Source organism: Mustela lutreola, chromosome 3 (genome assembly GCF_030435805.1).
Source record: "Mustela lutreola isolate mMusLut2 chromosome 3, mMusLut2.pri, whole genome shotgun sequence".
Taxonomy (NCBI): domain Eukaryota; kingdom Metazoa; phylum Chordata; class Mammalia; order Carnivora; family Mustelidae; genus Mustela; species Mustela lutreola.
The window spans coordinates 152,317,573-152,344,864 of record NC_081292.1 but is presented as its reverse complement, the minus strand read 5'-3'; the positions used below and the strand labels follow the sequence as shown (position 1 = coordinate 152,344,864).

Genomic DNA, 27,292 nt, shown 5'->3' with positions numbered 1-27,292 from the left:
TAGGCGTAGGAGGTAACACTTTCCATGCGGCAGACCGTCCGAATAAGTGTGGGTTAAAATGGTCAGTTGTGGCTCTGTGTCAGTCATGGGGGTCTTCATGCTAAAAAGAGGCTGCTTGTCTACTGGGAGAATGTTCTGAAGGCTGGGCCCTGTATCCCTCTCCAAATGGCCATAATTATTTGGGAAAAACTGAAAATATCACAGGATAGAGAGCTTATTCTTCTACCTGGGGTTAGGGACAAGTGGAGGTAGATGTTTTCTTTTTATTCTCTAATAATATCTGCTCCTTGCTAAATCTTGGGTGAGCACTAGACATGTCCACTAACACAGGCAATCTTCCTCGAGCATAGTGTGATGTTTATGGAAGGAAAGCTGAAAACTAAACCTTAAGCTACGTGACACTGCTGCTTCATAATACCTTCCCTTTTATAGTTCTTCACATTTTTCAAAGTGCTTTCATATATACACATATATCACTTACTCATAAAAGCTGGACAAGTGGTGTGTGAGGTAGAATGCTAAGATGGCCTCCAAGATTTCTGCCTGTTGATGTATATGCCCTCAAAATCCCCTCACTTTTAGTGTGGGCAGGACCTATAAATATGAAATAGTCACTCCTATGATTACAGTTAAGATTTTATCTTAGCACACAGAAGAGAGATCGTCCTGCTGACTTTGAAGAAGCAAGTAGTTGTGCTAGAAAAGGCCCTGTGAGCAGACCATATGGTGAGGGCAGCCCTAGTTGCTCAGAGTGATCCCCAATGGACAGCTAAGAAGAAAACAGGAATCTTCATCATCTTCAGCTATAAGGAAATGACAGCCAACGGCCTGAGAGAGCTTGGAAGTGATTCTTCACCCAGTGTCCAGATGAAAACATTACATGCCCCACAACTTGATTTCAGCCTTCTGAGATCCTGTGCAAAGGACCCTGTCCAGGCCTCTGACCTACAGAGCATGTGCAACAATAAAGGGCTGTTGTTTTAAGCCACTAAGTTTATGGTAATTTGTTGTGTAGCAATAGAAAACTAATAAAAGCCAAGGTAAATAATAATATAACCATTTCACCAATAAGGACACTGGTTCAGAAAGATGAACTGATTTGGTTAATTTTATTTTGAAGATCAATGACAGGACTAATAGCGATACCTTGGATCTTCATTTATGCTCCAGCATTCTTTCCACATACCATAATGCTCCACACTAATGAGTATTACTGGTGGGTATTCTTTACCCCTGCCCATCCACAAGATAGATACTTGAAAGTACATTATATTGTCTTCCTCTACACAGCTCAATGCAGAGTAAAGCAATGATTTTATTCTGGAGTAGTAAAAATATAAATCAGTTCTGGAGTAGTAAAAATATTAATCAGCATCATATTAAATGTTAAGTTGATCATATTTTTAAAGGTTCTCAAATGTCAGTCTTCATCACTAAACAAACAATATTGTGTATAGTCAAGATCAGGAAATGTGATAGGTAATTCTACCCACTTTTTGTACTGTTTCTTTAGCATATTATTTTTGAAAACCACTACAAAATTCTTTATTTTGAGACAAGGCAAATCTAAGCCTTTGTGCACCATCATCGTCCCCCAAGCCTGAAAAATAAAAGACAGTGAGAATAAAAATTAAATGCACATTCAATTAAGAATTCCTTTAGACCAAAATAAAAATAAATCCACAGCAATTTACTCACTTGGCCACAGGTTTTGCAGATAATCTCGCCATTTGTTTGATAGTCTACAAATTTCTTTTGTAGGGCTTTGTTTTCTCTCACAGTATAAAGTTCTCTAAAATTATCAAGAAGTAAAAACAAAACAAAACAAAACTCTGAGAATTCACAATGGACAAATATGCAGCCTATGGGTGCATGCTGTTGGACCTGAAGGTCATCCACAGGCATGCGTATCCCGTGTTTTATTCCTTCTCTCCTTCTGCCCCTGCAGATCATCAGCAGATGCCCCCTTTTGCACACTCCTCTCAAGGGTCACGTTGCCTTTGGTGTCTTCTTCCAAGTCGGTCTATTATTCTAATGAAATTTAAGTTGTCCAAAATTGTGAGAACACATATGACTATACACCAAACTAATGTGCCTTGGATCAAAATGGCTTTGGGTCTTACACATCTCCCTCCCTGCCCCAGTGCAATATTTGAAAAAAAAAGACATTTGAAATAGGGATATAATGTGGGGGCTAATGGAGGGGAAGTTCTGAAAAATAATGAGTCTCATTTGTCCTGTTTTGGAAGAACATTCACAATATAACCTACTTCACCTGTTACAGAGAAACCTAAATGGAATCTTCCTGGACTTACTTGAATACTGGTGTCATGTTGACGTGGTGCATCTTCTCTATGACGTGGATAGCTTCTCCAGAGCAGGCTAGCTTGCCACAATTCTTGCAGAGGAAGTTTATTAAAGATGGGTTTTCCTTGTAGCACTTTGCAATACTTCTCTTGATTTTCATTTTCTTTTCCATTATACTTTGCATCTGTAATTCTAAAATCTGCATTGAGGAAAAAAAAAAAAGTGTTTCTTTTTTTTCACAGTTTGACTGAAGTAATTCTCCTGGAATTCAGAGATCTTAGATAGTTATGAAAATGTACACTTGGCCATAGTCTAGAAATAAAAATAATGAGGTGATTTCCCCTAAAGAATTTCGCATATAATCCTTCCCTGCGATCAAGGAAATGTGGAACCCTCAAGTGTTCTGAAAACAACCTCTTCCATTTTAAACAAGTTCTATTGTGAGAAAATCCTTAGTAATATTCCAAAAAAAAAAAAAAAACAACTTGTCCTCTAAACTCTCTCCCTCACCATTAGTTTTAATTCTGTTTCATAAAATAAGTCTAAACCTTCTCTTACACGGAATCTCTTTGAAGAACAAGCACTGCTATTACATTACCAACAGTCTTCTATTACCTGTGATAAGCCTTCCAGTTTCTTTAAATTCACATATTATAATTTCTAGATCCTTCGCTATCTTAGTTAATCTCTTCTTTACACATTTGTGGCAGAGACTACTAGTTTCCCACCCAGTGTCCATTCTTCCTGGGAACAGAACTATAATTGCATTCTGGGTGGAAATATGCTAGCTAAATGACTACATTTCCAAGCTGGTAATCGAGACATAAGATGTTGAACAGAATTTCCAGAATTTGCACTTTTTACCTTTTCCATCTTCCTGACTAAAATGAGCATATGACAGTTGAAATTCAAAAAACTATCTTTGACCTGGATGATGGAAACCAAATACTAAAAGGGCAGAGAAGAGAGAAAGAGAAGAGTCTTGCCTTCCTCACGACATCATGGAGCTATCATATGGATCTAGATAGTCGACTTTTTTTATGAGAGTATGTCCTTAAAAACCCTATATTCAAGGCTGTATGGTTAGTGGCACAATTTATTTCATAGCAGAAACAATGTAGAGACACAAAACTTGAGATAGATACTGGCCAGTTCTCACATGTATACAAATTCACAGTAGGAAAATCTGGTTCTTAAGTAATTTACCTCCAAACCGAACCTCTCTCAGATGGAAAATTTATATTAAATTGTGGAGGAAGCCATTGTTTTCCTGAAGACTATGGGGGAAGTTTTAGTAAATGTAAACTATCAGTGGTGATGAACAAAGCTGAATGGTCCATGCCTGGCTCTCACCTCTGTTTTAGGCTTTGATTCAAGATAGCCGTATTTAATACAAAAAAGTGAACTAAACCTTGTGAGCAACCCATGGGTCATATGATAATTTAATCGGACAAGTACAAAGACTAATGTCCTGTAAATGATAGTAATGTAAAAGATTAAAGTATTCTGTTTCCTAAAAGTTTAATTAGGTTGTTCTTGTAAGATATTTATAATTCGGTGGGCTGATAAAAGATGATTTGACATAGTACCACATACATGGAGGGCAATCAAGGAACACCTATAGGTCTGACAGGAAAAATAAAAATAAATCTAAGGTTAATATATGGGGAGTCAGCCAGGACACCAGGAACTAAAGGATTAGTTCAAAAATAGTAAAGAATATGAAACAATCAGAGGGGCAAAAATACATTACAAAACTTAAATATCCAGGAGGCACAGCGGCAGTCAGTCAAAGTCTAAATAAAGCGTAATGACATGGGAAAATTTGCTGAGTCATTGTTAGGGAAAATGCTTCAAATCTTCACATTATTTCTAGTAGTCTGGTTTAGAGGCTTTTGGTTAGGTACAGATTCTATATATGACATGGAAAACAGACCTCCTCTTCTGTGTCAGTGCTCACCATTTATTAGCAGCTACCTGAAAATTGTGTTGAGAAGGATTCTTAACTCAGAAGAAGGATGTGCTGGGACCTAGTAGCAAAGTCTACTGCAGCAATGTCTGCCTAGGGAGCCACACAGATTAGTAGTGGAATGTGCCCCTGCATCATTGCCGTCCCTGCTCTCAGTCTGTCAGCCTGGAGTAGCTTTCGGAGGGCAGGTCTCTTAGCCAAAGGAAACCTAAGAAGGTAAGTGATTTGGGGCCCCCAGTGACACTGTACTTACTGTAGACATAATCTGGAAAATTTTGACCCATAAACTCTGGAGATGGCCTAGAGTATATCCAAAACACCTGGTCTCAAAATATCAATCTCTGAAAATATCCACTTGATTAACTTTCCAGCGACATTATTTGGCCACAGATGTTTGATTTGACATTACCAACTGTTTGGTTTGCCTTATATTTAAAGGGGTTTTAAAATATAAGTTTGTGTAGAAACCTGGCCAGGAAACCTTGGAGTTGGTTATAGCAATGCACACCAATTTAAAAGCATCCCTTTCGTGAAACTCTATTTAGGGTAGAGCCAATTCCAATGTTAAGAAACTAACATTCACACCCATATGCAAGGGTGTGAATTTTCTTCTAAATGGATTGTTTGCTATTATAGTAGTTACAGTCTTTAATTCAGTGGTATGGGGGATTTCCTGAAATATTGTAGAAATGCATTCTTCCCTCACTACATTCCTCTTGCAGCTCAAATGACTCTACATTAGTAAAGTGAGATGCAGCCGATGACATATTACGTATTTTCTTATCATTCAGATCTAGCTTCAATGTCTCTCCTTCTAAGAGACTTTCCCCAAATACCCAATCTATAGGGTATTCATCAAATAACTTGTTTCATATGGTCTTATTCTAATTCTGTAGCATTTATTCTTATGTGATGCATTTCCTGCTTCATTTTTGTTTCTTGTTCCTCCTCCTCAAATTTCATTATGTGTACTATAAACTAAAGGCCTCATGCGGCAAGGGTCTATATGTGTTATTTGTTACCATGTTCTCTCTCTAGAACATTGCCTGGAACACTTCATAAATATTTCTGGAATGAAAAATTTGTGCCTGTTCAAACAGATTGAGTCAAACCAAAATTACCAGGTTGCCTTCAATGAGTGAGATGTACTAGTCTTTCTGATCAAGGTCAGACTAAATTTATATCATCAAAGTTTATGGTTGGTTTCACTGGAATAGCAGTCTGACAACTTCTGCCCATCATGGATCTTGATTCTTTGTATGTGAATCTGGACTAAGCACAGCTCATCCCAACTGGAAATAAAATTCAGCATAATTTCTGTCTTGAGACTTAGCCACAAAACTATCAATGTCAACAACATGCAGCCACTTTAAAGTAAAAAATAAATTCAGAGAGGGCCAATAACAATACCTTACGAGCATACTCCTCTGGGTTCATATTTTGAACATGGTCTATAGCTTTATACATCATTTTCTCTCGGAAATCATTAACTATCTCACGTTCAATAACTCCTGAGTTACTGTGCGCAACCAAAACGTAAGTGCTCTCATCAGCTCTGGCTCGACCACGGGCCTGAGAACATAAAGAAATCAAGTAAATGAAGGGTTATGCTTTTCTGTGAACACTCTCATTTTTGGCCTGGAATGGTATTCATTGCCCCACGTGCCAGTCTTCAAGTAATTTCTCTATTCTCAGTAAAGTTAGTTATTATACATTTTTTATAAGTCTTTTCTTTGAAATTCAAAATGCACTTTAAAGAACAATTTTCTAGAGCAATGATGGTTAGGTTACCACAACAACCCTCAAGACCTTCAATTATACAAGACCATCCTGTCCACCCTTTTTGTTCCTGAGAACCTTCTTTCAATGAGGGCACCAACATCATTGACTTGCAAGAGGGAGACACGCCTCCGGCCTGGTAGGAGGGATGGATATCTCTGACCTTGACACCATGGCTGTTGAGAATACAGTTCTGTTCCTGATATCTATGCTGAATTTTGAGCACCCTTGCCCATGAAAACATGATCATCATAGTGATAAATTTCTATAGTACCCTTTAGAAATTGATACTTAGGAACATTTTGAGTAACAGAAAATATTGTGGCATGGCCCAGGAACCTAACTACCAACTATAATATTATCTGTATAAAAATGCATTCAGTGCAATAAACTGTGAACAAGCTAACTCTTGAAATACAATTATTTCCTAATTTGGTGGTTATCTGGTTATCTTAGTCTTCTATGACTTCTCTTCCATGCCAAGGTACAATTTAATGTATTTTAAAAAGAGACTTTAGGATAAAAGACCTCAACATGAGGCAGGAATCTATCAAAATACTAGAGAACATAGGCAGTAACCTCTTTGACAGTGGCCACGGCAACTTCTTTCAAGACATGTTTCCAAAGGCAAAGGAAACAAAAGTGAAAATGAACTTTTGAGACTTCATCAAGATAAAAAGCTTCTGCACAGCAAAGGAAACAGTCAATGAAACAAAGAGGGAACCCACAGAATGGGAGAAGATATTTGCAAATGACACTACAGACAAAGGGCTGATATCCAAGATCTATAAAGACTCCTCAAACTCAGCATGTAAAAAACAGATAATCAAGTCAAAAAATGAGCAGAAGACATGAACAGACACTTCTCTAAAGAAGACATAAAAATGGCTAACAGACACATGAAAAAATGTTCATCATCATTAGCCATCAGGGAGATTCAAATCAAAACCACATTGAGATACCACCTTATACCAGTTAGAATGGCCAAAATTAACAAGAAAAGAAACAACAAGTGTTGGAGAGGATATGGCAAAAGGGGAATGCTCTTATGCTGTTGGTGGGAATGCAAGTTGGTGCAGCCGCTTTAGAAAACAGTGTGGTGATTCCTTAAGAAATTTAAAATAGAGCTACCCTGTGACCATGCAATTGCACTACTGGGTATTTACCCCAAAGATACAGATGCAGTGAAAAGAAGGGCCATCTGTACCCCAATGTTCATAGCAGCAATGGCCACAGTCGCCAAACTGTGGAAAGAGCCAAGATGCCCTTCAACAGATGAATGAATAAAGAAGATATGGTCCATATAGACAATGGAATATTACGCCTCCATCAGAAAGGATGAATACCCAAATTTTGTCTCAACATGGACGGGTCTAGAAGAAATTATGCTGAGTGAAATAAGTCAAGCAGAGAAAGTCAATTATCATATGGTTTCACTTACTTGTGGAGCATGAGGAATAACATAGAGGACATTAGGGCAAGGAAAGGAAAAGTAAATTGGGGGAAATCGGAGGGGGAGACTAACCATGAGAGACTGTGGACTCTGAGAAACAAACAGGGTTTTGGAGGGGAAGGAGGTGGGGGGGAAGGGTGAGACCGGTGGTGGGTATTAAGGAGGCAAGTATTGCATGGGGCACTGGGTGTGGTGCATAAAAAATGAATCTTAGAGGGGCGCCTGGGTGGCTCAGTGGGTTAAGCCGCTGCCTTCGACTCGGGTCATGATCTCGGGGTCCTGGGATTGAGTCCCGCATCAGGCTCTCTGCTCGGCAGGGAGTCTGCTTCCTCCTCTCTCTCTGCCTGCCTCTCTGCCTACTTGTGATCTCTCTCTGTCAAATAAATAAATAAAATTTAAAAAAAAAAAAGAATCTTAGAACACTGAAAAAATTAAATTAAATTAAAAAATAAAAAATAAAAAAGATTTTTAGTTAATGTTATAGGAAGAATATTATTTATATTAACAGTAGAACTCCCATACATACTCAACAAAAGGTGACAATTATATGGTTAAGATAATGTGGGTTAAGATAGAGAAAAAGTGAAACTAAATGGAAATTAGGACATTTCATTTTTGTCTTGCATGTATAACTCTGCCTCTCCCAAGACGTTATTATGAAAAATTCCAAACACACAAAAAACCTGCAAGAATAGGGAGGAAAATGCAGAAATAGCAGAGCTCCCTAAAGTTTGTGCATATTCCTTGTCAGACACTTTAGGGACACTGCACTTCAAATTCCTGGTCCAGCTGGGAGATCACAGACATCCTAGGGATGAGGGGGCCTCTTTCAACTCTTACAGACAGGCCAGTGTCCTGTTTCTAAAGAGTCTTGGGACACAAAAATAACCAGAGTTGTTTAGAAATACAAAAGTTATCTGTTGTCATATAAATTAAAAGACACCATAAAAGGCAGTAGGATGAAGCTCTTCAAGGTTTCTTTTTCTTTTAATTGAGGTATAATTGACATATAACATTATATTAGTTTTAGGTGTGCAATATAATGATTTGATATTTGCATAAGATACAAAATGGTTTCTCTTTTAGAAGGAGAATAGATATATTTCAAAACTATTTGTGCTGTTTTGCTAAAAGAAAACAAACACGCACCACAAAATCCAAAATTAACGTATTAGAGGTATTAAATGTACCTGGACCATGGCTATTTCATTAGTGACGAGACCATAACGGATAACGATGTTACATTCTTTAATATCCAGACCTTCTTCTGCCACTGTGGTAGCGATAAGCAGATTTATTTTTCCTGTGCGGAATTTACTAATGACTTCTTTTTGTTCATTCTGTAGAAACAGTTTAATAAATTAAATTTTGTGATGCAAAACACATTAAAATCTTCTAATTAGCAGAAGAAATAATAAATTGCAACTGGTCAGTGCAAATCAAAGGATTAGATCATACACGGATTCACTGCCATCTGTTTTTGGCATTGAACAAAGACATGATGGTGAGACAACATTTGATTTCCAATCTGGGATTACCACACAATAACAAAAATATTTCCATCATCCAGTCTGGAAGTGGGAAGACCATCATTTATGCCAAGGAAATAAATTGATGGGTGACTTGGGAGGGAAGAAAAAGGAGACGCTTTCAGTGGCGAAGAGGATAAGGCAATGAGAAACTAGAATGGGCTTTGCTTTTTACTACATGAACTTCAGAATCTTTAATATTCAGAAAATAAGATTGGGTGACACTTTTAAAGATCACTGAATTTTGAGTCACAGATAAAATCACACATTCTATGCCATGTCTGGTCACTGTAAGAGTCACTTGAGCAGGAAACCTGTGAAATATGTCTGGAAGGACATGTGAGAAACAGAAAACATTGGCTGCCTCCAGGAAGGGAGAAATAAGACTGGAGAACAGTGCCCTGAACCTTATTAGTTCTGAAAGAGGTAAATATATTATGTGTCCAAAGAAAAGATTAAGTAAAAATCAAATAATAAATTATTAAAAACATAATTTTAATAACTTATTAAATTTAAAAACTCTGAATTTTGAAACTTAATGTAAGTAAAGAAATGAAAGCACTCTGGCCCTTGCAGAGGAGAAGTGAGTAAGCATAAACCTAGCCCAATAGGGCCAGTGTGGTTTTGTTCTCAGACTCATAAAAGCTGTTGGTCCAATCGGCCTCTGGTGCACATTTATGCCATCTTTTATCCCCAAACATGAAACATTAGACAAAATAAACAGGTCAGACCAATAGTGTATTCTCCCACCCTCTCCCCCTTTTTTTTTTAGAGGCAGTGTGTGTCCTTTTTGACTCCTAAAAGCTGAAGAATTGTGCAGAAAAGCCTCTCTCCAGTCTTCTCTGATAATTTCTCCTTCTCACACTCATGTACGCTTATAAGAGTTCACAAGTCTTGGGATTTTAGCAGAAAATGTCTGTGCTACTAAAAAAAAAAAGCAACTTTAGGAGTGCCTGGGCAGCTCAGTCAGTTAAGTGTCTGCCTTAGGCTCAGGTCAGGATCCCTGCTCAGCAGGGAGTCTGCTTCTCCCTCTCCATCAGCTCCCCCACCCCAACTCCCCACTCATGCACACGCACTCTCTCTATATATATCAAATAAATAAATAAAATCTTATAAAAAAGAGTAACTTTAATCATGAGAATTTCAGACATAGTCCCTCAAATCATCTCAGGTAAATTCCGACTCCCTCTCTCAATGAGTAAGTCCAACTGTTCACAAGGGGAGGATGTGGGACATAAGGAAGGGGTGTGTTTTATTTTGACATGGTAGCCCCCAACTCTGAAATGGCTAAAGAGCAAAAAGTCACTTGACAACATATTTTCCTTTTGTACCTCACCTCTTTTCAAAGAGGAGCTGAAGCCATATTTAACCAAAGTCATAATACTAAAGTTAATATGACAGAAACTTAAAAATAGGAGTGGAGGAATATAGATGTACTATTTGGAAGGAGTAACACAGAGGCAGTGAGACTGAGCTTCAGTTTTGCCTGTGAGCTCCCTGAAAGGTAGGGCAAAAAGGAAACAAATTAAGTAATCTAGCTCTCATCACAAAGGAGGAAGTAAGCTCCTCAACCAAGGAAAACGGTCCTTTTTTTCTCTGGCATAAATTTTCGAGGCAACTTTACCTGAGTTCATGCAGAGAGTATATTGAACATTATAGTGTAAATTTTCAAAAAAATTTTTCCCCAGCAAACATTAAAACAGATTTAATTTGTTCCAAAGGACTGAATTTTGATGACCATGAGATAACTGGAGTGTCTCCTTGTCCAGCAAGACTCAAGGTCAATACGACTTTAAAAGAATGTTTTATTCTAACAAGCCATACTTGTATGTCTATAAGGGCTTTTTTTCCTCCCATGGGTTTTACTGTGCACACAATAAGTAGTATAACGAAAGGAAAACAAAACAAAAACAAATCTTAAAAAGGAAAAGAAAATCACTCATAGTCCCAAATCTCTAACATGAAATGTCTTCATTTTTCCAAGTTGCCTTACAGATCTCATCCTATGCAAACATATTCTACATTTTTCTAATTATAATGCACATATTTTTGTGGGGATTTGATTTTTCCACTTGATATTATATGATAACCATTTTTCCATTTTGTTACTAAGTTTAAATGTCAATCATTTTTGCAAAGGAAACTCAATTTCGAAAGTTCCTCCAAGTATGTGAAAAAAAGTGACCCCTGACAAAGCTTAGTTTATCAGACACCACAGATTAGATTGCTACTCAGCTCACATTTTATTTTAAGAACAAGCATTCTATAAAATTATTTGGGTTGGAGGGGGGGCAAGAGAATTGATGGAAAAAAAGACCACAACAATTTGGGAATGGTAATAAGAGCATAATGAAAGAAATATAGAAGGATGTTTTCACCTGTGTCATGGGCTTGAACTCACTGCTGTGTCCAGCTCCAATCAGATGATGGGCTTTGACTCCTACTTCTGCAAATTTTTTATTTTCAGTAATCCACTGGGAAAGGGCATATGCACTCTGTCGTGTTTTTGTGAAAATTATTCCTCGGGCTGATTCCTCAGTCCTTGTATATTGTTCCATAATGGTGTTTCTTAATTTGGTCAGCTTTTCATTTTCGTGTTTTGGGTTTTCAGCCAGCTTTTTCAACATTCTCCTGTTTTCTTTAAAAAAGAATTAGTTTGAATTATAAAATGTGAATAAATTACAGTGGGAGATTTTATATGATGAGATACTGAGATGTGGCTGAGCTACCGTTAATCTTGTGCTATCTAATGATCAGGCTAGCTTAGTAAATAAATATATTGCTGTCTTGTTGACAATAAAACAAGATGACCAAGTGACTGATTGTGATTATACAATTCATGGCTAATCTGAACCCATGGGAAAGAACCCCAGTATGAGTGGGATTTCCTCTTTCAAAATGAAAGATGATTTTAAGAGGGCCTTTCGGAGAGCTCTTGAGAAGCAGCGGGCTCACACCAAGAGGCAAATGCATCAGAGTTTGCAATCAACATAACATTGATTCTTACCGAAAAATAAATCCATGAGAAATCTATCTGTCTTATCCAGGCTCAAAGGTTTCTTTTCATCGACTTCGTCTTCATCACCACCGCCATCTCCGTCCTCACCACTCTCATCACTCTCATCTTCTTGGACTGCATACTTCTTTTCTTTCTCATCATTATAGAAAGCTTCAAGGTGATTATATGCATCAATCGTTCGAATTGTATCATTAATTTGTAGGGCCTCGTTGTACTTCCTCAAATGCTCTGCACAAACCCGTTCTTTGCGATTTCCTTCTCGTGCAGCTGTGAAAGAATATGTTATGTACAGTGAAATCATGGTAGAACACATTCCTTAAAATTGTAATGTGGACTGGACTATGTCTATGATACTGACTCCAAAATTGGCTTCATGTTGTTTTTGAGATGGCCAAGGTAAGGCTCAAAATGTGCCTTGAGCTCTGAAAGTTTTCCAACCCCTAGACTGGCTACCTGAGTTCTGGGTCAGCAAGAACACAGACCTGATCTGTGCTGACTCAGAGGAATGACACGGAAAACATTTCAGTTGAGTTTGCATTTGGAGACAGAAAAATAATATTTATCTTAACCTGTTAAACATACAATAAGTGAAAGACTCTGGAAATAAAGAGAAAATGGATGGATTGGTGCGTCTTTCCTTAGATAAGGTATTAGAAACATGTATTAGAGGTATTAGAAACATGTTCATCCTGGGGCACCTGGGTGGCTCAGTTGTTAAGCGTCTGCCTTTGGCTCTGGTCATGATCCCGGGGTCCTGAGATCAAGCCCCCCATCGAGCCCCGCATCGAGCCCTGCGTCAGGCTCCCTACTCAGCAGAAAGCCAGCTTCTCCCTCTCCTACTCGCCCTGCTTGTTTTCCTTCTCTCGCTGTGTGTCTATCAAATAAATAAATAAAACCTTAAAAAAAAAAAGAACGTGTTCATCCTTATACTACTTCAAACACAGAAATTTCATTTGATATTCCATTTGCTTTCAGTTTGGTTGAGAATATATGACATATCATCTGAAATCTTGGCATAAACACAGAATAAACTGTTAGGTCAAAACCCAAATTACCTTTTTTTTCCATTTGAGTGGTCCATTGTTCATAGGGTTGAGTTCCAAAATCTGGCATTGGACTCATTTGGCAAAAACTTTGAATCTTGTTCATTATTTCTAAAAGTTTATCTTTAAATGGATCCTAAAAATAAATTATACTTATTTTTACATGCTTATATTGTTAAAGAAATAACATTATCTTTGTTAAAATAACTTCCATGTTATAATAAATTTGATTCAGAATCTTTGTCTGGACAAAGTAACAAGTTAATCTCTGACCACCTCTTTGTACATGTATTTTTTATCAGTAATCCACCCTTAAGCCACACACATACACCAACACTAGGTACTGCTACCAGAATTTCCATTCTAAAAATTTCACAAAAATAAAATTAATGGATAATGTGCACCTTGAATGCTAATAGTAATTTTAAAATATATGTATTAAAGCAATGCCCCCATATTTGGAAAGACTGCAATGTAATTTAAGAAACATTCTCTTTGGAAGATTTGGTTTCAGTATTATTTTTACCAAAATAAAAAGTTAAGAGGTAGACTTGTAATGAGCACAGGGTGATGTATGGAAGTGCTGATTCACTATATTGTATACCTGTAACTAATTTAACACTGTATGTTAACCAACTGGAATTTTTTTTTAAACAGGTTAAGAGATAGAGTTAAAAAAAAAAGAAACCAGACACATAAGAGTGCATACTATATGATTTCATGTAAAGTCCAGAGTCAGTCAAAACCCATGTTTGGTATTAGAAATCAGGATAGTAGTTATCCTTGGGGGCTGGGTGACTGGAAGGAGGCATAGGGGTTTTGGGGGTGCTGAAAATGTTCTGTCTCTTAATCTGAAGTTTGATTATACAGATATATTCATCTTATAACATTTCAGCAATCTGTACACCTATGAAGTTGTAGTTTTCTGCATTCCTGTTATACTTCAATAAAAAGTGTATCAAAATAAGTCAGTTAAAAAGTAAGACAGCAACTTTTTTTAAAAACATATCCTGATGGTTTTGTGGGTTTTTTTAAAATGATTATGAGTAGAAACATGCTTTTAAATTTTTAAGTAAAACTGAGTAAGTAATAAGAAGTAAAGGAAAATCAAGAATATTCAAATGTTCTGGTTCAGCTGGAATAGATAGTAGTCATCTTTAGAATTTCCAAAACATTGATCTATGGAGATTGGTCAGGAACACTGGGTTAGTGCCTACTACAATTGAAATACAATATTGTCTACTATACATATTTCATGATTTTAATCCTAATAGCCTTTGAGGTAGATTTTCAGTGATTATACTTCTTATCAAGTACATAGAGCAAAACTTACCATGCTTTTTATATTTTACAAAAGAAAGTATTGACATAATATTCTGGTCATAATGTCCAAACTAACACAGTTGATTTTTATAATCAGTGAAAATACTCATTGCAAAAGCACCATCAAAGTAAATATTTTACTTCTTTACCATGTCAGTATTGTCTTAAGAAAGTAAATATGCAAATTAGGTAGGATTCCCATTATCATTACCAACTGTAACCTGGTAGCAACAAAATGGTTCTGTGAAACGTCAAAAAACTAGTGCTGGAAGCCATCAAAAGAAATGAAATCTTGCCATTTGCAACAACGTGGATGGAACTAGAGCGTATCATGCTTAGCGAAATAAGTCAAGCAGAGAAAGACAACTATCATATGATCTCCCTGATATGAGGAAGTGGTGATGCAACATGGAGGCTTAAGTGGGTAGAAGAATAAATGAAACAAGATGGGATTGGGAGGGAGACAAACCATAAATGACTCTTAATCTCACAAAACAAACTGAGGGTTGCCGGGGGGAGGGGGTTGGGGAGAAGGGGGTGGGATTATGGACATTGGGGAGGGTATGTGATTTGGTGAGTGCTGTGAAGTGTGTAAACCTGGTGATTCACAGACCTGGGGATAAAAATATATGTATATAAAAAATATATGTTTATAAAAAATAAAAAATTAAAAAAAAAAAAAAAAAAAAAACTAGTGCTGGAATTCACCCAGAAAGTAAAAAGAATAAAATAAACTACAGTAATTCCTCTAGTTCAGCTATACAACTGAACTCTCCATCCCAACCCCACGGCTCACATGTAGTCAAGCTTCTCCTCACATAAACTGAAAAACTAAAAGAAGGCTGGAAGATAGAATTTGCAGCAGTGTTTTGTTGCCTCATAACTAAAAAAAGAATAAAACTGTAACTTATTTTGCAAAAAATTTAAGATAATATTCTTCATATGGTTGGTATTAAAAAACTGTGCATCTTTCAGTTGAGTATGGTATTATAATGGATTGTTGAACACTACATCAAAAACTAATGATGTACTATATGTTGGCTAATTGAACATAATAAAAACAAAAAAACAAAAAATCTAATAAATATAAAATTTTAAGCACATACTTCTCTGGTGTCATCTGCAATTGCAAACTTTTTGCATGGCTCTTTTATTTGGTCTTTGAGTTGATGAATATTTTCTTTCACAGTTTTAATGGTACATGCATCGAGATTAGCACATATCTGGAAAAGATATTTTTTTCGATATTCAAATATTTACTTTTCCTTTTCAACTGACTTAATGTAGAATTATTTTTATATAACAAATAGTGACAGTGGCTAACTAAATATAGCATTTTAGTATTGCTTTACTGTAGATCTGACTAACCAATACATTTATCTGGATGGACTAAAAAAAAAAGCTTCTAAATCTTGGTGGGTAATTCCAGAAAAGGAAGTGTATTTATTTTCATTCCTTAAATTCCATTTGCCAGCTGGAAAAACTGACACGGAAACAGTGTAGCAAATTACAGAGATCAGCAGAGAATGGCTATGAGATAACCGCATTATATAATACATTTAAAGGTCATCTTGTCATCCCTGGATTAGATTACCACCTTCTTCCACACATAAAGAGGACAATGTAAGGCTAGGATTAGCGAAAACCTAGATGTGCCTGGATCTAGAGTGGTGTTAGTCCTTAATCCCATAATAAATTATATCTTGGAATAAATAATTATGCCTCTGTCTGTTTTACATGATTTTTACTGAATTCAACTTCAAGTAAAGGACTTAAACTATAAATGCAATTGTCAAATGCAAACAATAAATTACTCTGCCTTAGGTTACTCTGAATTCACTTAACACTTGAAATCAACAATAGTACTTGATGTGGTGTTACCATTTGGGGTCAGCTGACAAATAGTACAGCCTCAACTAGTGATTCTCATAACTGTTTCTCATTTAATTTGAATTACCCAGAAATTGAGAATCACACAGAACAAAAAAGGCACAGAAGAAAATATGCAATTTTGAAACTCATGGAGTATTATGAAAATTAGAAATTTTCATAAATTGTGCATATTTCTTTATCAAATGGATCATCAAATTTAACGATCAGAGTAAATATTTAAAATAAGGTATTTCTGGGGCGCCTGGGTGGCTCAGTGGGTTAAGCCGCTGCCTTCGGCTCAGGTCGTGATCTCAGGATCCTGGGATCGAGTCCCACATCGGGCTCTCTGCTCAGCGGGAGACCTGCTTCCCTTCCTCTCTCTGTGATCTCTTCCCTTCCTCTCTCCTACTGTGATCTCTCTCTGTCAAATAAATAAATAAAATCTTTTTAAAAATAAATAAATAAATAAATAAATAAATAAATAAAATAAGGTATTTCATTTGTCTCAATTTTTCATGGATTCTATATGTACTCCATAATTTTTGTGGTGTTTTTCTGTACCATAGTAACTTGTTAGGGCATATTACTGTTTTGTAGAAGACATGTTTAGCAAAAACATAATGATTTCACTTAACCAATGATCATAGAATACCTTTTTCTATGCACTCCATGGCACTTGGATTAATCTTACTCAAAAAGCCCGGGAAACACTGGCATTTGCTTTAGGGTGCTGTCGTTGTTGCTGTGCTTGCTGTTGTTGTATTACATAAAGTTAATGGCTTACTTTTAAAATATGATCCTTGGCTTCAGCTTGCCTTTTGGCTCCTCCAACACCTGGGGAAGCTGTTAGTCCTAGTATCTGAGGTAGGGGAATCACTGGTTTGCATTCTTTCTTGAGTTTATTGTTTTTCAACTTCTGTTTCAAGTAACGCCTCATGATGTTATTATAGACTGCTTCTTTGTTGGTGTGATGGCATTCATCAATGACGATGAGGGAAAAGTCTTAAAAGAAAATCCAAATGGTTCATTTGTCCATACCAGCAAGGCAGAATGAAAAAAAGTACCTTAAAGGTAGTAAACTGAACTGCCACGGGAATGTCTTTTCTTGAGCAGAATCCTAGCGCAGACCTCACTTTTTAAGAGGGCAATGTGACTGTGTTAGTCACCTTTACATCCAGAGGTCCATGTATATTAATTATGAAACTGTTCTTGTTAGTTATTATCCCTACTTAAAAGATTAGTTTTGGAAAGTTTATAAAGGTAAAAGTATCACAGGATGGAATTCAATCCTTGCCTTATTCCCCCAAATTAATCAGGATTACACTTTCGTTCTTTAATGAAACATTTAAAGTTGAAGAGGGTTTTTTTCTTAATGTCAAATGAGAACCATGTCATTTAAACAGAGATAATTTTGCCTTGTTTTAACATCACATTCAATTATTACAATTATTATAATGATTATTTATACTTCTTTCCCTTTCTCTCACTTTCTCTTCCCTTCCCCAACAAAATAGAAAGGATTATATTTCATTCTATGGAAAAGATAGCATATCTAACAGTTTCCATTAGCATATGAAAATAATCTTGTTGGTACCTAGAAAAGAAAAGTAAATGGAAAGTCCAGTGAATGCTTGATTTAATACCATATTCACATATAAATAAAGTGATCTGATTAAAATGTATCATAATTTTTGTGTTTCCTTAAGAAAATAGAAGAATTCATGAAAGCTTAAGCAATGAAAGACAATCTAAATCAGAGATAATCTTTTTATTTTTACTTTTATTTTCTTTAATTAGGCTTCACACACGGCATGGAGCCCAGCATAGGGCTTAAACTCAAGACTCTGAGACCAAGACCTGAGCTGAGAACAAGAGTCAGACATTTAACCCACTGAACCACCCAAGTGCCCCTAAATCAGAAATAATCATTTTAAATCAGCATTTTGAAAATTATTTAACTAATACACCCTGTTACCACCATCAATATTACTAATTCTTCTTTTTCTAAAAATAAACACTGAAACCAACCTGAAAACTGGACACCATCATCTTCTCCTTTTTCTGAATTTGAAAGGGAGTTTTCAAGGATCTGAGCTGTACTAATGATAACGTCATAGGTTTTGACAACTTCTGGAAATGATATTTTCAATTGGGTATCACCACTTAATCCAATTGTATGATACCATTTCTTCAAAAATGGTTCAAACTCTTTGCGGAAGAGCTGTTCAACTAGTGGCACCTTTAAAAATGACCAAATTAAAAAAAGAGAGAGCACAGTCAGGAAAAAGGAATTGATCAAAGCCCTACTATGTAGCAAGTATTATCAGAGGTGTTTACATTAACAATTAATTAAGCTAACAACCTATTCATCATTACATTCATTAATTTTAAATAAGCATTTACTATATGCCTATTAGGTGTAGACATTGTATCTGAGATATAAAGATCAGGCTGACAACTTTGAGGAACTCAGTCTAGTTGAGCACATAGCCTAAGATTAAACAACAAAAAAACACAAATTATTAAAACAGAGTGTAAAAATTCTCCCAAAGAAATACACAAGGTGACAGCAAAGAGGCCCAAGTAACTGAGTACTCAAAAAGAAGGGTTTAGAAAGAATTTTAATCTAGTAAACCATGGGTCAGTGACAAGATAAATTAAAACTAAGGCTGGATAAAAAATAAATTCTGAATTCACAGCTCAGGGTGAGGCTATAAAGGACTGTGAATACCATGCAGGATATTTTAAATTTAGTATAATAGTTCATAGGACCCTTGTGAGTTGTGGTTAGTGTTGATTTATTCCTGCTGTTTGTCTTGGGATAGGGCCAGAGGCAACATGCCTAAGAAACTGAAGGGAGCAGAGAACCAAAAGTGAGAAGGTAAGACACTGCCTGGGAGAGCAAATGTGAGATGAAGGGGTAGACCACTAAAATAGCTTTGGTGGCTGAGAAAGAACAAAAGAGCAAACAGATCGGCAAAATAAGTGGAAATCTTTCAGAGGTGACTGGCATTACTGAGGAAGTGTGTTGGCATTGAGGTTACTCAATGTAATTGGCAATTCACAGTACCTTTGTCACTAGTAAGTCAAAATGCAGGTCTTCAGGAAGACCCTGACTTGCAAGACCATCATGCTGGAGATGGAACCCACTGATACCATAGAGAATGTGAAGGCCAAGACCCAGGATAAAGAAGGCATCGCCCTGGCCAGCCAAGGCTCATCTTTGTAGGCAAACACTGGAAGATGGCCACATTCTTTCAGACTACAACATCCAGAAAGCATCAACTCTGTACTTGGTCCTTTGTCTAAAGGGTGGGCATTAATCCTTCAGTGTTGCATTTACAGTCCCCAGTGATGGCATTACTGGCCATTTGCTCCAAATTAAGTTTAAAAATTAAATTACTACTTTCAGTAATAGCTGAACCTGTTGAAATTTTTAATAAAGATTTTGTTGCCTGGTAGCAAAAAAAAAAAAAAAAAAAAAAGTCCTTTCAGCTGGCTCTCTGTATGTCATAGTGTCTGCTGAAGGTGGTTCAGTTGACCCGTCAGTGCTACACATTACCAGTCTTTCAGAATACCTCCTAGATTAGGGAAAGGAATAACCAGGCCATCTTGAAGGTTATATCCTCGGAGAATTTTTCTCACAGGAGCCTAGGCATGTACAGTGTGGCAAATAGAGAGTGGGTTGGAAGAGTTTCAAGGGCCAGCATCAAAGAGTAAGCATTATACCATAATATAATTACTAGATAATGTGATCAATGGTTATCTTTCCACTGGTCTGCAGAACATGTGTAATTCATCTTTTTACCTGAAGTAAGCCCCACTTATGTGTAAAATGAGGGCTGGCTGATACCCCTGGCTGAAAACAGTGTACAAAGAACAATGCTTTGTATCACTGTCCAGTGTAAATAATCAAGCTAAGAGTGCATGTGGAGGGGAAAGGAGTAAATTGGAATCTATGAATTTAAAGGAAACAATGCAAACCTAAAATCAATAACCAAGTCTGGTAAGTGGGAGAAAATAATATAAGGTGAGAAAAATAAGAAAAGAAACTTTCCATTAGTGTTTTCATTTTTTGCTTTATTTTTGTTTGTTTGTTGTCAAAGTCAAGTCTCTGGTCCATCTGCCACAAAACCACTTGAGAGATTTGGAAAATGCAGACTTCTGGGCCCCACCCAACGGTCACTGAACCCAGGGACCATCTCTGGGGGCTCAATTCTGTGTGCATAACCCACACACTTATATGAAACCTCTCATATGACAGTGAGTCTTTAAAATGTAAGAACCACAGCTCTTCTCTCTCTCTCTTTTTTATTTTTAAGATTTTATTTATTTATCTGACAGAGATCACAAGTAGGCAGAGAGGCAAGCAGAGAGAGAGAGAGAGAAGGAAGCAGGCTCCCTGCTGAGCAGAGAGCCCAATGCGAGACTCGATCCCAGGACCCTGAGATCATGACCTGAGCCAAAGGCAGAAGCTTAACCCACTGAGCCACCCAGGTGCCCAGTTCTTCTCTCTCTTACACAAAGTCATTTCTGACACAGTTTTCTAGAACTACTCTTTTCATTCTACTTACATGAGACAAAGGAACTAATCTGAAGAAGTAAGAAAGATTCTGAAGAAGAGAATGAAAATTAAACTTAAAGGGAAGAGATAACAAGATCCAAAGGAGAGAAAGCCAGCCCTGAAAACTGCTCCAGCCACTTACATATTATGTGACCTTGGACAAGTTACTGAATCAGGGCAATCCCTTCAATTTCTACACCAATAAAATGAAGATAATGTTAACCTATGGTAGCACTGTTGTGAAAATTAACCGAAATAGAGGCTGTCATTTTTCTGGTCCTCAGAAAACTTCTCTGATATTTTGCTGATCCTTTCCTTCCAGCAGTGTAGTGAAAAAAAGAAGGGCAGTTGGCTTCACAAGATAAGGTTGACGTTTCAGTTCTGCAGCTTATTGGCAGGATGAGCCCTGACAGAGCAATTCAAAGCCCCAGCTTTCTGATGGGTAAAATGAGGATAAGTATGGTTACTTCATGAAGTAGCTGTGTAAATTTAATGAGATAAAATAAGATAATTAATATTACATCATGAAGTGCAATGCAACATTATTTATCTTATTATTAATACACATCTCTCACTTCTTGGAGTGCAGATTCCTGAGAACAGGATCTGCCTTTGATTTGTCTTTCAATCCCCCCATGCTGCTGAATGATTGAAGAAACTCAATGCCAAGAGGTGACAATAGCAACCTGGGGTTCTGCCCATCAAGGATGAGTCAAGCCCTTCCAAAGAAGCAGTATCTTCTGATCTACAGAACAAAAATAAGTTTTCACAGGAGGTAGCAGGTGTTGGAAATCCTGATACTCTCTCTGGGTGGCGTTGACTTCCTACTGAAGGACACAGAGAAAGCCAGATGCAAGTTTGACATGGCTAATTGGGAGGTGTGTGGTCCTCTTGGAGCCTTTTCCTGAGATGTGACAGAGTGTCTGCCAAGACTAATCAAACCCAACTGCTACCCACTTCTGCTGAATCATATGGGGCTGCATTATAGCATCTGAAGGAACCTGGGATTTATCTCTCGTGATGTTGAAGCCCTAGATAGGAAATAGAAAGTCTGGGAACACAGGTGGTGTTTTCATTTCTCCCTGCATTTGAAGGCGATAACTTTGGAAAGCATGGAGGCAGGGAGATGAAAGTAAACGATGTTAGTGGGGACAGGATTTCTCTTTTCGAGATCAAGGGTTACAGTACCGTCTATTAGGCCAAATACAGAAGTAAGGTGATGGGACATACAGGGCCAGGCTCAGCTGAAGAGAAGTGAATCAGCTCAAGTTACTTTAAAATGGAAAGAAATGGGAGGATAAAGTCAACAATTATGACATATATGGAAGAAGTAGTGGAGAGATTTCTAGTAATTCTTAGGGAAAAACAATAGAGGAGTAGACGATGAATTAGACTTATGTCCTTATGTGTCTGCAGAGCAGTGCAGTGAATATGAAAAAGTAGTGAGGATAATTTAACATTTAAACATGGCTGCTCATGTGGATTTGTAAGAATCACCCAGATCCAATGAAATGAAAGACTTGTGATGAGCATACAGCACAAGAGGAGAAGCCATTAGAAGAACAAAGTGCATGAGAGGCATACAAAAATCTAAGATCAATCAACATGCATGAAAGGAAGAAATGAATGTAAGTATTTGGATTTAGAAATTAACTGCACAAAAATAACTTAAAGGAATTCTAATTTAGCAGATTTTCAGACAAAAAAGAAATTGAGGCTTTCACACCGGTGAAAAAGGCAAACCTGGTCATGGGTTTAGAGTCACATCTCATCTCTCTTATAGTCTGCTTTGATAAGACTGTATGAATTGTATTTTCCCCAATTCTGGATGCTTTGGAAGTATTTGAAAAAGGTCTTACTTATTTATATTTGAAGAAGGTCTTAAATAAATGTCTCAAAAACTATGGGCACTCAGGATGATGAAAAATCTGGAAACCATGTTATATGAAAAATGGGAATATTTATCCCAGGGAACAAATAAAAACGAATCAGGAGGCACATTGCTGCCCTCTCTATGTGAAGGGCAGTCAAGAGGGAGGAGAAGTAATCCTTACTCTGTATAAGAACTCTAACCAATGAGTGTGGCTTCCTGAGAAACAGGTCTTGGTAGGGCTTTCCATCAGTGCCAGTCATTCAGAGAATGGATCAAGCTATCTTATTATAAGTGGGACTTCCTGGATATCCCAGCTTACTTAGCAGAAGCAAGAGATGAGATGAGAGCTGGATCTTGAAGCCTGCTTTCAGCTCTAAGGGTTTATGACCCTGTGACCTGATAAGAGAAGGGAAGGAAGCAGATGCATTAAAAATATCTCCCAGGTGTTGAAGCTTCATCCTTCGGAGGTGGTGGTGTAACTAACAAGGAGACAGTTAGGGACGGAAGGAGAGCCTTTAGGGAGGGAGATGGCGAAGCCTCAGTTTGAGGAAACTGCAGAATATTCAAATGATATCAAGAACTCCAGATGAAGTATCTTCAAATCCAGTTAACTTTGTTCTTTTCTCTAAACCTGGCACTTAAGACCCTGTTCCCTGGGTAAGGAGTTCCGTTTAATTGGTTATGGAGGTGAGGAGGAGGGAGTGGGAGAAAGAACTAAAACTTCCTCATTCCCAGGCTTAAGATAGATTATCTAATTTAAATTTTAGAGCAACTGCACAGGGCAGTATTATTTTGTTCGTTTTACAGATGAGGAAACTAAAGCAAGGAGAAGTTAGGAATCTGTTCAAAGTCAAACTACTGGTGGGTAGAAGGTGTATTCAAAGCTAGATTTATTTTATTCCAAAAGATAATGTCCTTTATAAAGAGTATACGTGAGGGGCACCTGGGTGGCTCACTGGGTTAAAGTCTCTGCCTTTGGCTCAGGTCATGATCCCAGGGTTCTGGGATCGAGCCCCACATCAGGCTCTCTGCTCTGCAGGGAGTCTGCTTCCCTCTCTCTCTCTGCCTGCCTCTCTGCCTACTTGTGATCTCTGTCTATCAAATAAATAAATAAAATCTTTTTTTAAAAGAAGATTATATGTGAAAGGCTAATCACAAATAAAATCTAATGTATCACTATTGTTACAAGAGAAATAAAACTGTTTTAATAGTAGGCATTCAAGTATGAAGAAGAGGTTTTCAACTTAGCAGTTACATACAAAATGCATTTGGAAATAAATGATATAAATTATTCAGTTCATAGGGCGCCTGGATGACCGAGTCATTATGTGTCTGCCTTCAGCTCAGGTGGTGATCCTGGAGTCCTGGGATCAAGTCCTACATCAGGCTCTCTGCTCAGCAAGGAGTCTGCTTCTCCCTCTGACCTTCATCCCACTCTCTCAAGTAAATAAATAAAATATTTTAAGAAAAGAAATTATTCAGATCATAGATTCTGAGTATGTTTCTTTGGTACCAAAATGCAGGTTGCAACTAAAACCTTTGGTATAATAGAAATCCAAGAATATAGAAAAGCCATATAATCCATTACCATATTTTTGGTAAAGGAAATGATGAAAATCTAGTGATGGTATAAGTAACAGAAAAAAGACTATGTCTGACCATGGAAATGTATACTCAGTTTTACTTCACAAAGTAAAGAGTAATCTGCCCAATATCAAATTTACAAATTAGTAAATTCATTTATCTAAATAAAGCTCCAATAACTAGATTTTATTTTATAGTGAAGAAGAATTAAACCTGTTTATGAAGATTGTTCTTTAGATACCCCAATATATAAATTATTACAGGAAAACCTCAGTTACATTTCAAGTAACATCTATATATAATTCTTGGAAGTTAGTTATCTATTTTCCTTTTTTAAAAAAAGATTTTATGTATTTATTTTTCAGAGAGAGAGTAAGCACAAGCAGGGGGAGCAGAGGGCAGAGGGCAGAGGGAGAAAGAGGCACCCTGCTGAGCAAGGAGCTTGATTCGGGACTTGATCCCAGACCTCTGGGATCATGACCTGAGCCGAAGACAGATGCTTAACTGGCTGAGCCACGCAGGTGCCCCTCTATTTTCCTGTTTAACTTGATTTAGATTAGCCAAATAGTCATTTAATTTTCTTTTTATCTTCAAACAAATGATAAATCTCTGGTAAAGAGGACTTCCCACTTTTGACTAAGGGTCAACAGTCAAAGAGATTCCAAAAGACAGTATTTGATCCTAGATTCCAGTAATACTTTGGGGTCATTCATGTCCATGTACCGATAAATTAGTGCCATTTAACCTTAAGGAATATCTGGGTAAATGTATTATTCTTTACACATAAGTGTTTATGTGTAAAGCTATTTGATTTATGCTCTGGTGTTATGAAAAAATACATTTTAAAAGATAATAACTTGAATATTACATATATCTGTAAAAGCAAAGACTTAAAATAAATTACATATTTCGACATTACTCTTAATTACATTAAGTATGTGTGTCCATTGTTATATATGTCATTTTACAAATGCATAGGAAAAACAAAGTGAAAATAAGCACTGTTGCACTATGTGCTACTTGAATACCTTATTGACAAGGACTATAACTTTTCCAGGTTCAGATGCTTTTTTCTTCTTGTCCAAGTGCTCCTTGGCAATGTAAACAGCCACTCTGGTTTTCCCACTCCCTGTAGGTAGGCATATAATGATATTTTTCCCCTCCAAGGCTGGTTGGGCGACTTCCATTTGGTAAGGCCTGAGGTTCAATTCTGGCTCAGGAGATGCTCTTTCTGCCACATTCTCTTCATCTGAAGGAAATTAAAAGGCAGAAAAATAAGGGAACAGGCAATAAAATAACACAGGCTAGGAAGTCTGAAACCCAGCATAGGCTTCTCATGGCTTAAATTCTTTTTCATGTGTGGTCCAAACCAATCCGTTTTTCTGTTTTCTGTACCATATGGGTGTCAGCTCTCCACCGGCATCTGCGGGGTCGACCCAGGCACCCCATTCTGGAAGTGGCCTGGGGGCGGAGGGGCAGAGGGAGTGAATGAACAGGATGGAAGACAGGAGGGGAGGTAACATGGGAGAGTCTTTTCACAGAGTGGGTCAAGCCAGGCGAAATTGCAAGAAGGGCTGCTGTACAGGATTGGCAGGAATGATTCTTAATGCATCAGGCTTTCCGGTTCTTTGTTGAGCCCTTATACCCTACTTGTTTCTCCATAGTCTTGCCACCTACGAGTCAAGAGGAACTGAAAAAGAATGAGTCATTGTCATCACCACCCCTCCTTACTTTTTATTGCAAAGAAGATATTATAGCTGATTGTACTTTCCTTCACTTGAAAAACTTTACCTGACAACCGAATACCCAAAAGCCTGCCCATCTATCTATCTCAAACATCTAAAATGGCAAAAATAAATAAATAAATAAATCCTACTTTTGTCATGTGAGGTAGCTAGATTAAACATATTTAAGGAGGGGGGGAAAACTCCTCCCATGCAAGCCTTTAACTGATAGGTTTTCATTAAAAGATGAAAAACAGTTTCGTTGGTTTAAACTGACTTGCAACTGATTTTGGCGTTTAGTTTTAATTATGATCTTTATCCCTTCCTTATATGTATTCTCCATGTGTTCATATTTTCCTGAAACTCAAAGTGCATTACAGTAAAAATATTTCCAATTAATACAGATTTCTAAATTTAAAATTCTCATAAAGTACTAACATATATTAATTTTTTGAATAAAAAATTTTTAGAATAAAATTATTATAACATATCTTGGTTTAAACATACTTCGTTTAAAAGTGATCACATTTATCTATATTGGCCAGGGAAAAAAGATCTAAAAATGTATAATCTATCATGTGGAATGCAGTAAAATAAATATTACATCAATTTAAAAGCCCATCTTTTGCTTTATGTAATCATAAGAAAAAAATGAAATGACAGCACTTAGTACTTCATTACACATGAAGTATTCCTTCTCTTATCAATGATTGCAATAAAACTAAACTAACAAAATCCCATTAACTTTGCAAAAGTTGCTGATGATTCCATTTCAGCAACTGGATAATTCTCTTTAAATGGGTTTTAGCTTGTTGTGATAGTACTATCTGCACAGGTAGGAAAATTCACACCAAATATCATTTAGTAAGAGTCATCTACTAACCCGGCAGGAAATTTGCCTTCTCTGCGGATGAGTAAACAAAGAAGCAATACATTTAAGTTATCACTGGATCATCTGCTGATTCATTTAATAGGATTTTCAGGAAAAACCCATCTGAAATCACCAGCATTTAAAGATACACATTTACAAGTTTGCTCTCCATGTTTGCTTTGAACTTTACAGCAATCATAATAAGTCATCTTCTATTATATTTATGTAAGTTTAAAATTTATTTAAGATTATCTTTACTTCTCTCCTAAGTGGCTTTTATAGAAGATCCTAATATTACCAGCATTGATTACCTAATTTTTCCAAAAGAGCAAGAACATTTGCAAAGGAAGATGGATATACTTTAAATTGTGTTTAACCCCAA

The 27,292-nt window shown here is 36.9% G+C and overlaps 1 protein-coding gene across 1 annotated transcript in view; it reads right to left on the bottom strand.

Moving 5' to 3' along the window:
* Nucleotides 1-1,090: 1,090 nt before the first annotated feature.
* IFIH1 (interferon induced with helicase C domain 1) overlaps nt 1,091-27,292 on the bottom strand; it is a 56,242-nt gene continuing 30,040 nt past the window's right edge. Inside the window, exons 5-16 of the mRNA XM_059167166.1 lie at nt 25,344-25,564; nt 18,323-18,533; nt 17,079-17,296; nt 15,529-15,645; nt 13,112-13,235; nt 12,045-12,323; nt 11,416-11,675; nt 8,699-8,848; nt 5,687-5,848; nt 2,316-2,506; nt 1,699-1,792; nt 1,091-1,600 (exon numbers count right to left, since the gene is read on the bottom strand). Of these exons, the coding sequence (XP_059023149.1) occupies nt 1,421-1,600; nt 1,699-1,792; nt 2,316-2,506; nt 5,687-5,848; nt 8,699-8,848; nt 11,416-11,675; nt 12,045-12,323; nt 13,112-13,235; nt 15,529-15,645; nt 17,079-17,296; nt 18,323-18,533; nt 25,344-25,564 (2,207 nt within the window). The 3' untranslated portion in view covers nt 1,091-1,420. The remainder of the gene's footprint in view (nt 1,601-1,698; nt 1,793-2,315; nt 2,507-5,686; nt 5,849-8,698; nt 8,849-11,415; nt 11,676-12,044; nt 12,324-13,111; nt 13,236-15,528; nt 15,646-17,078; nt 17,297-18,322; nt 18,534-25,343; nt 25,565-27,292) is intronic.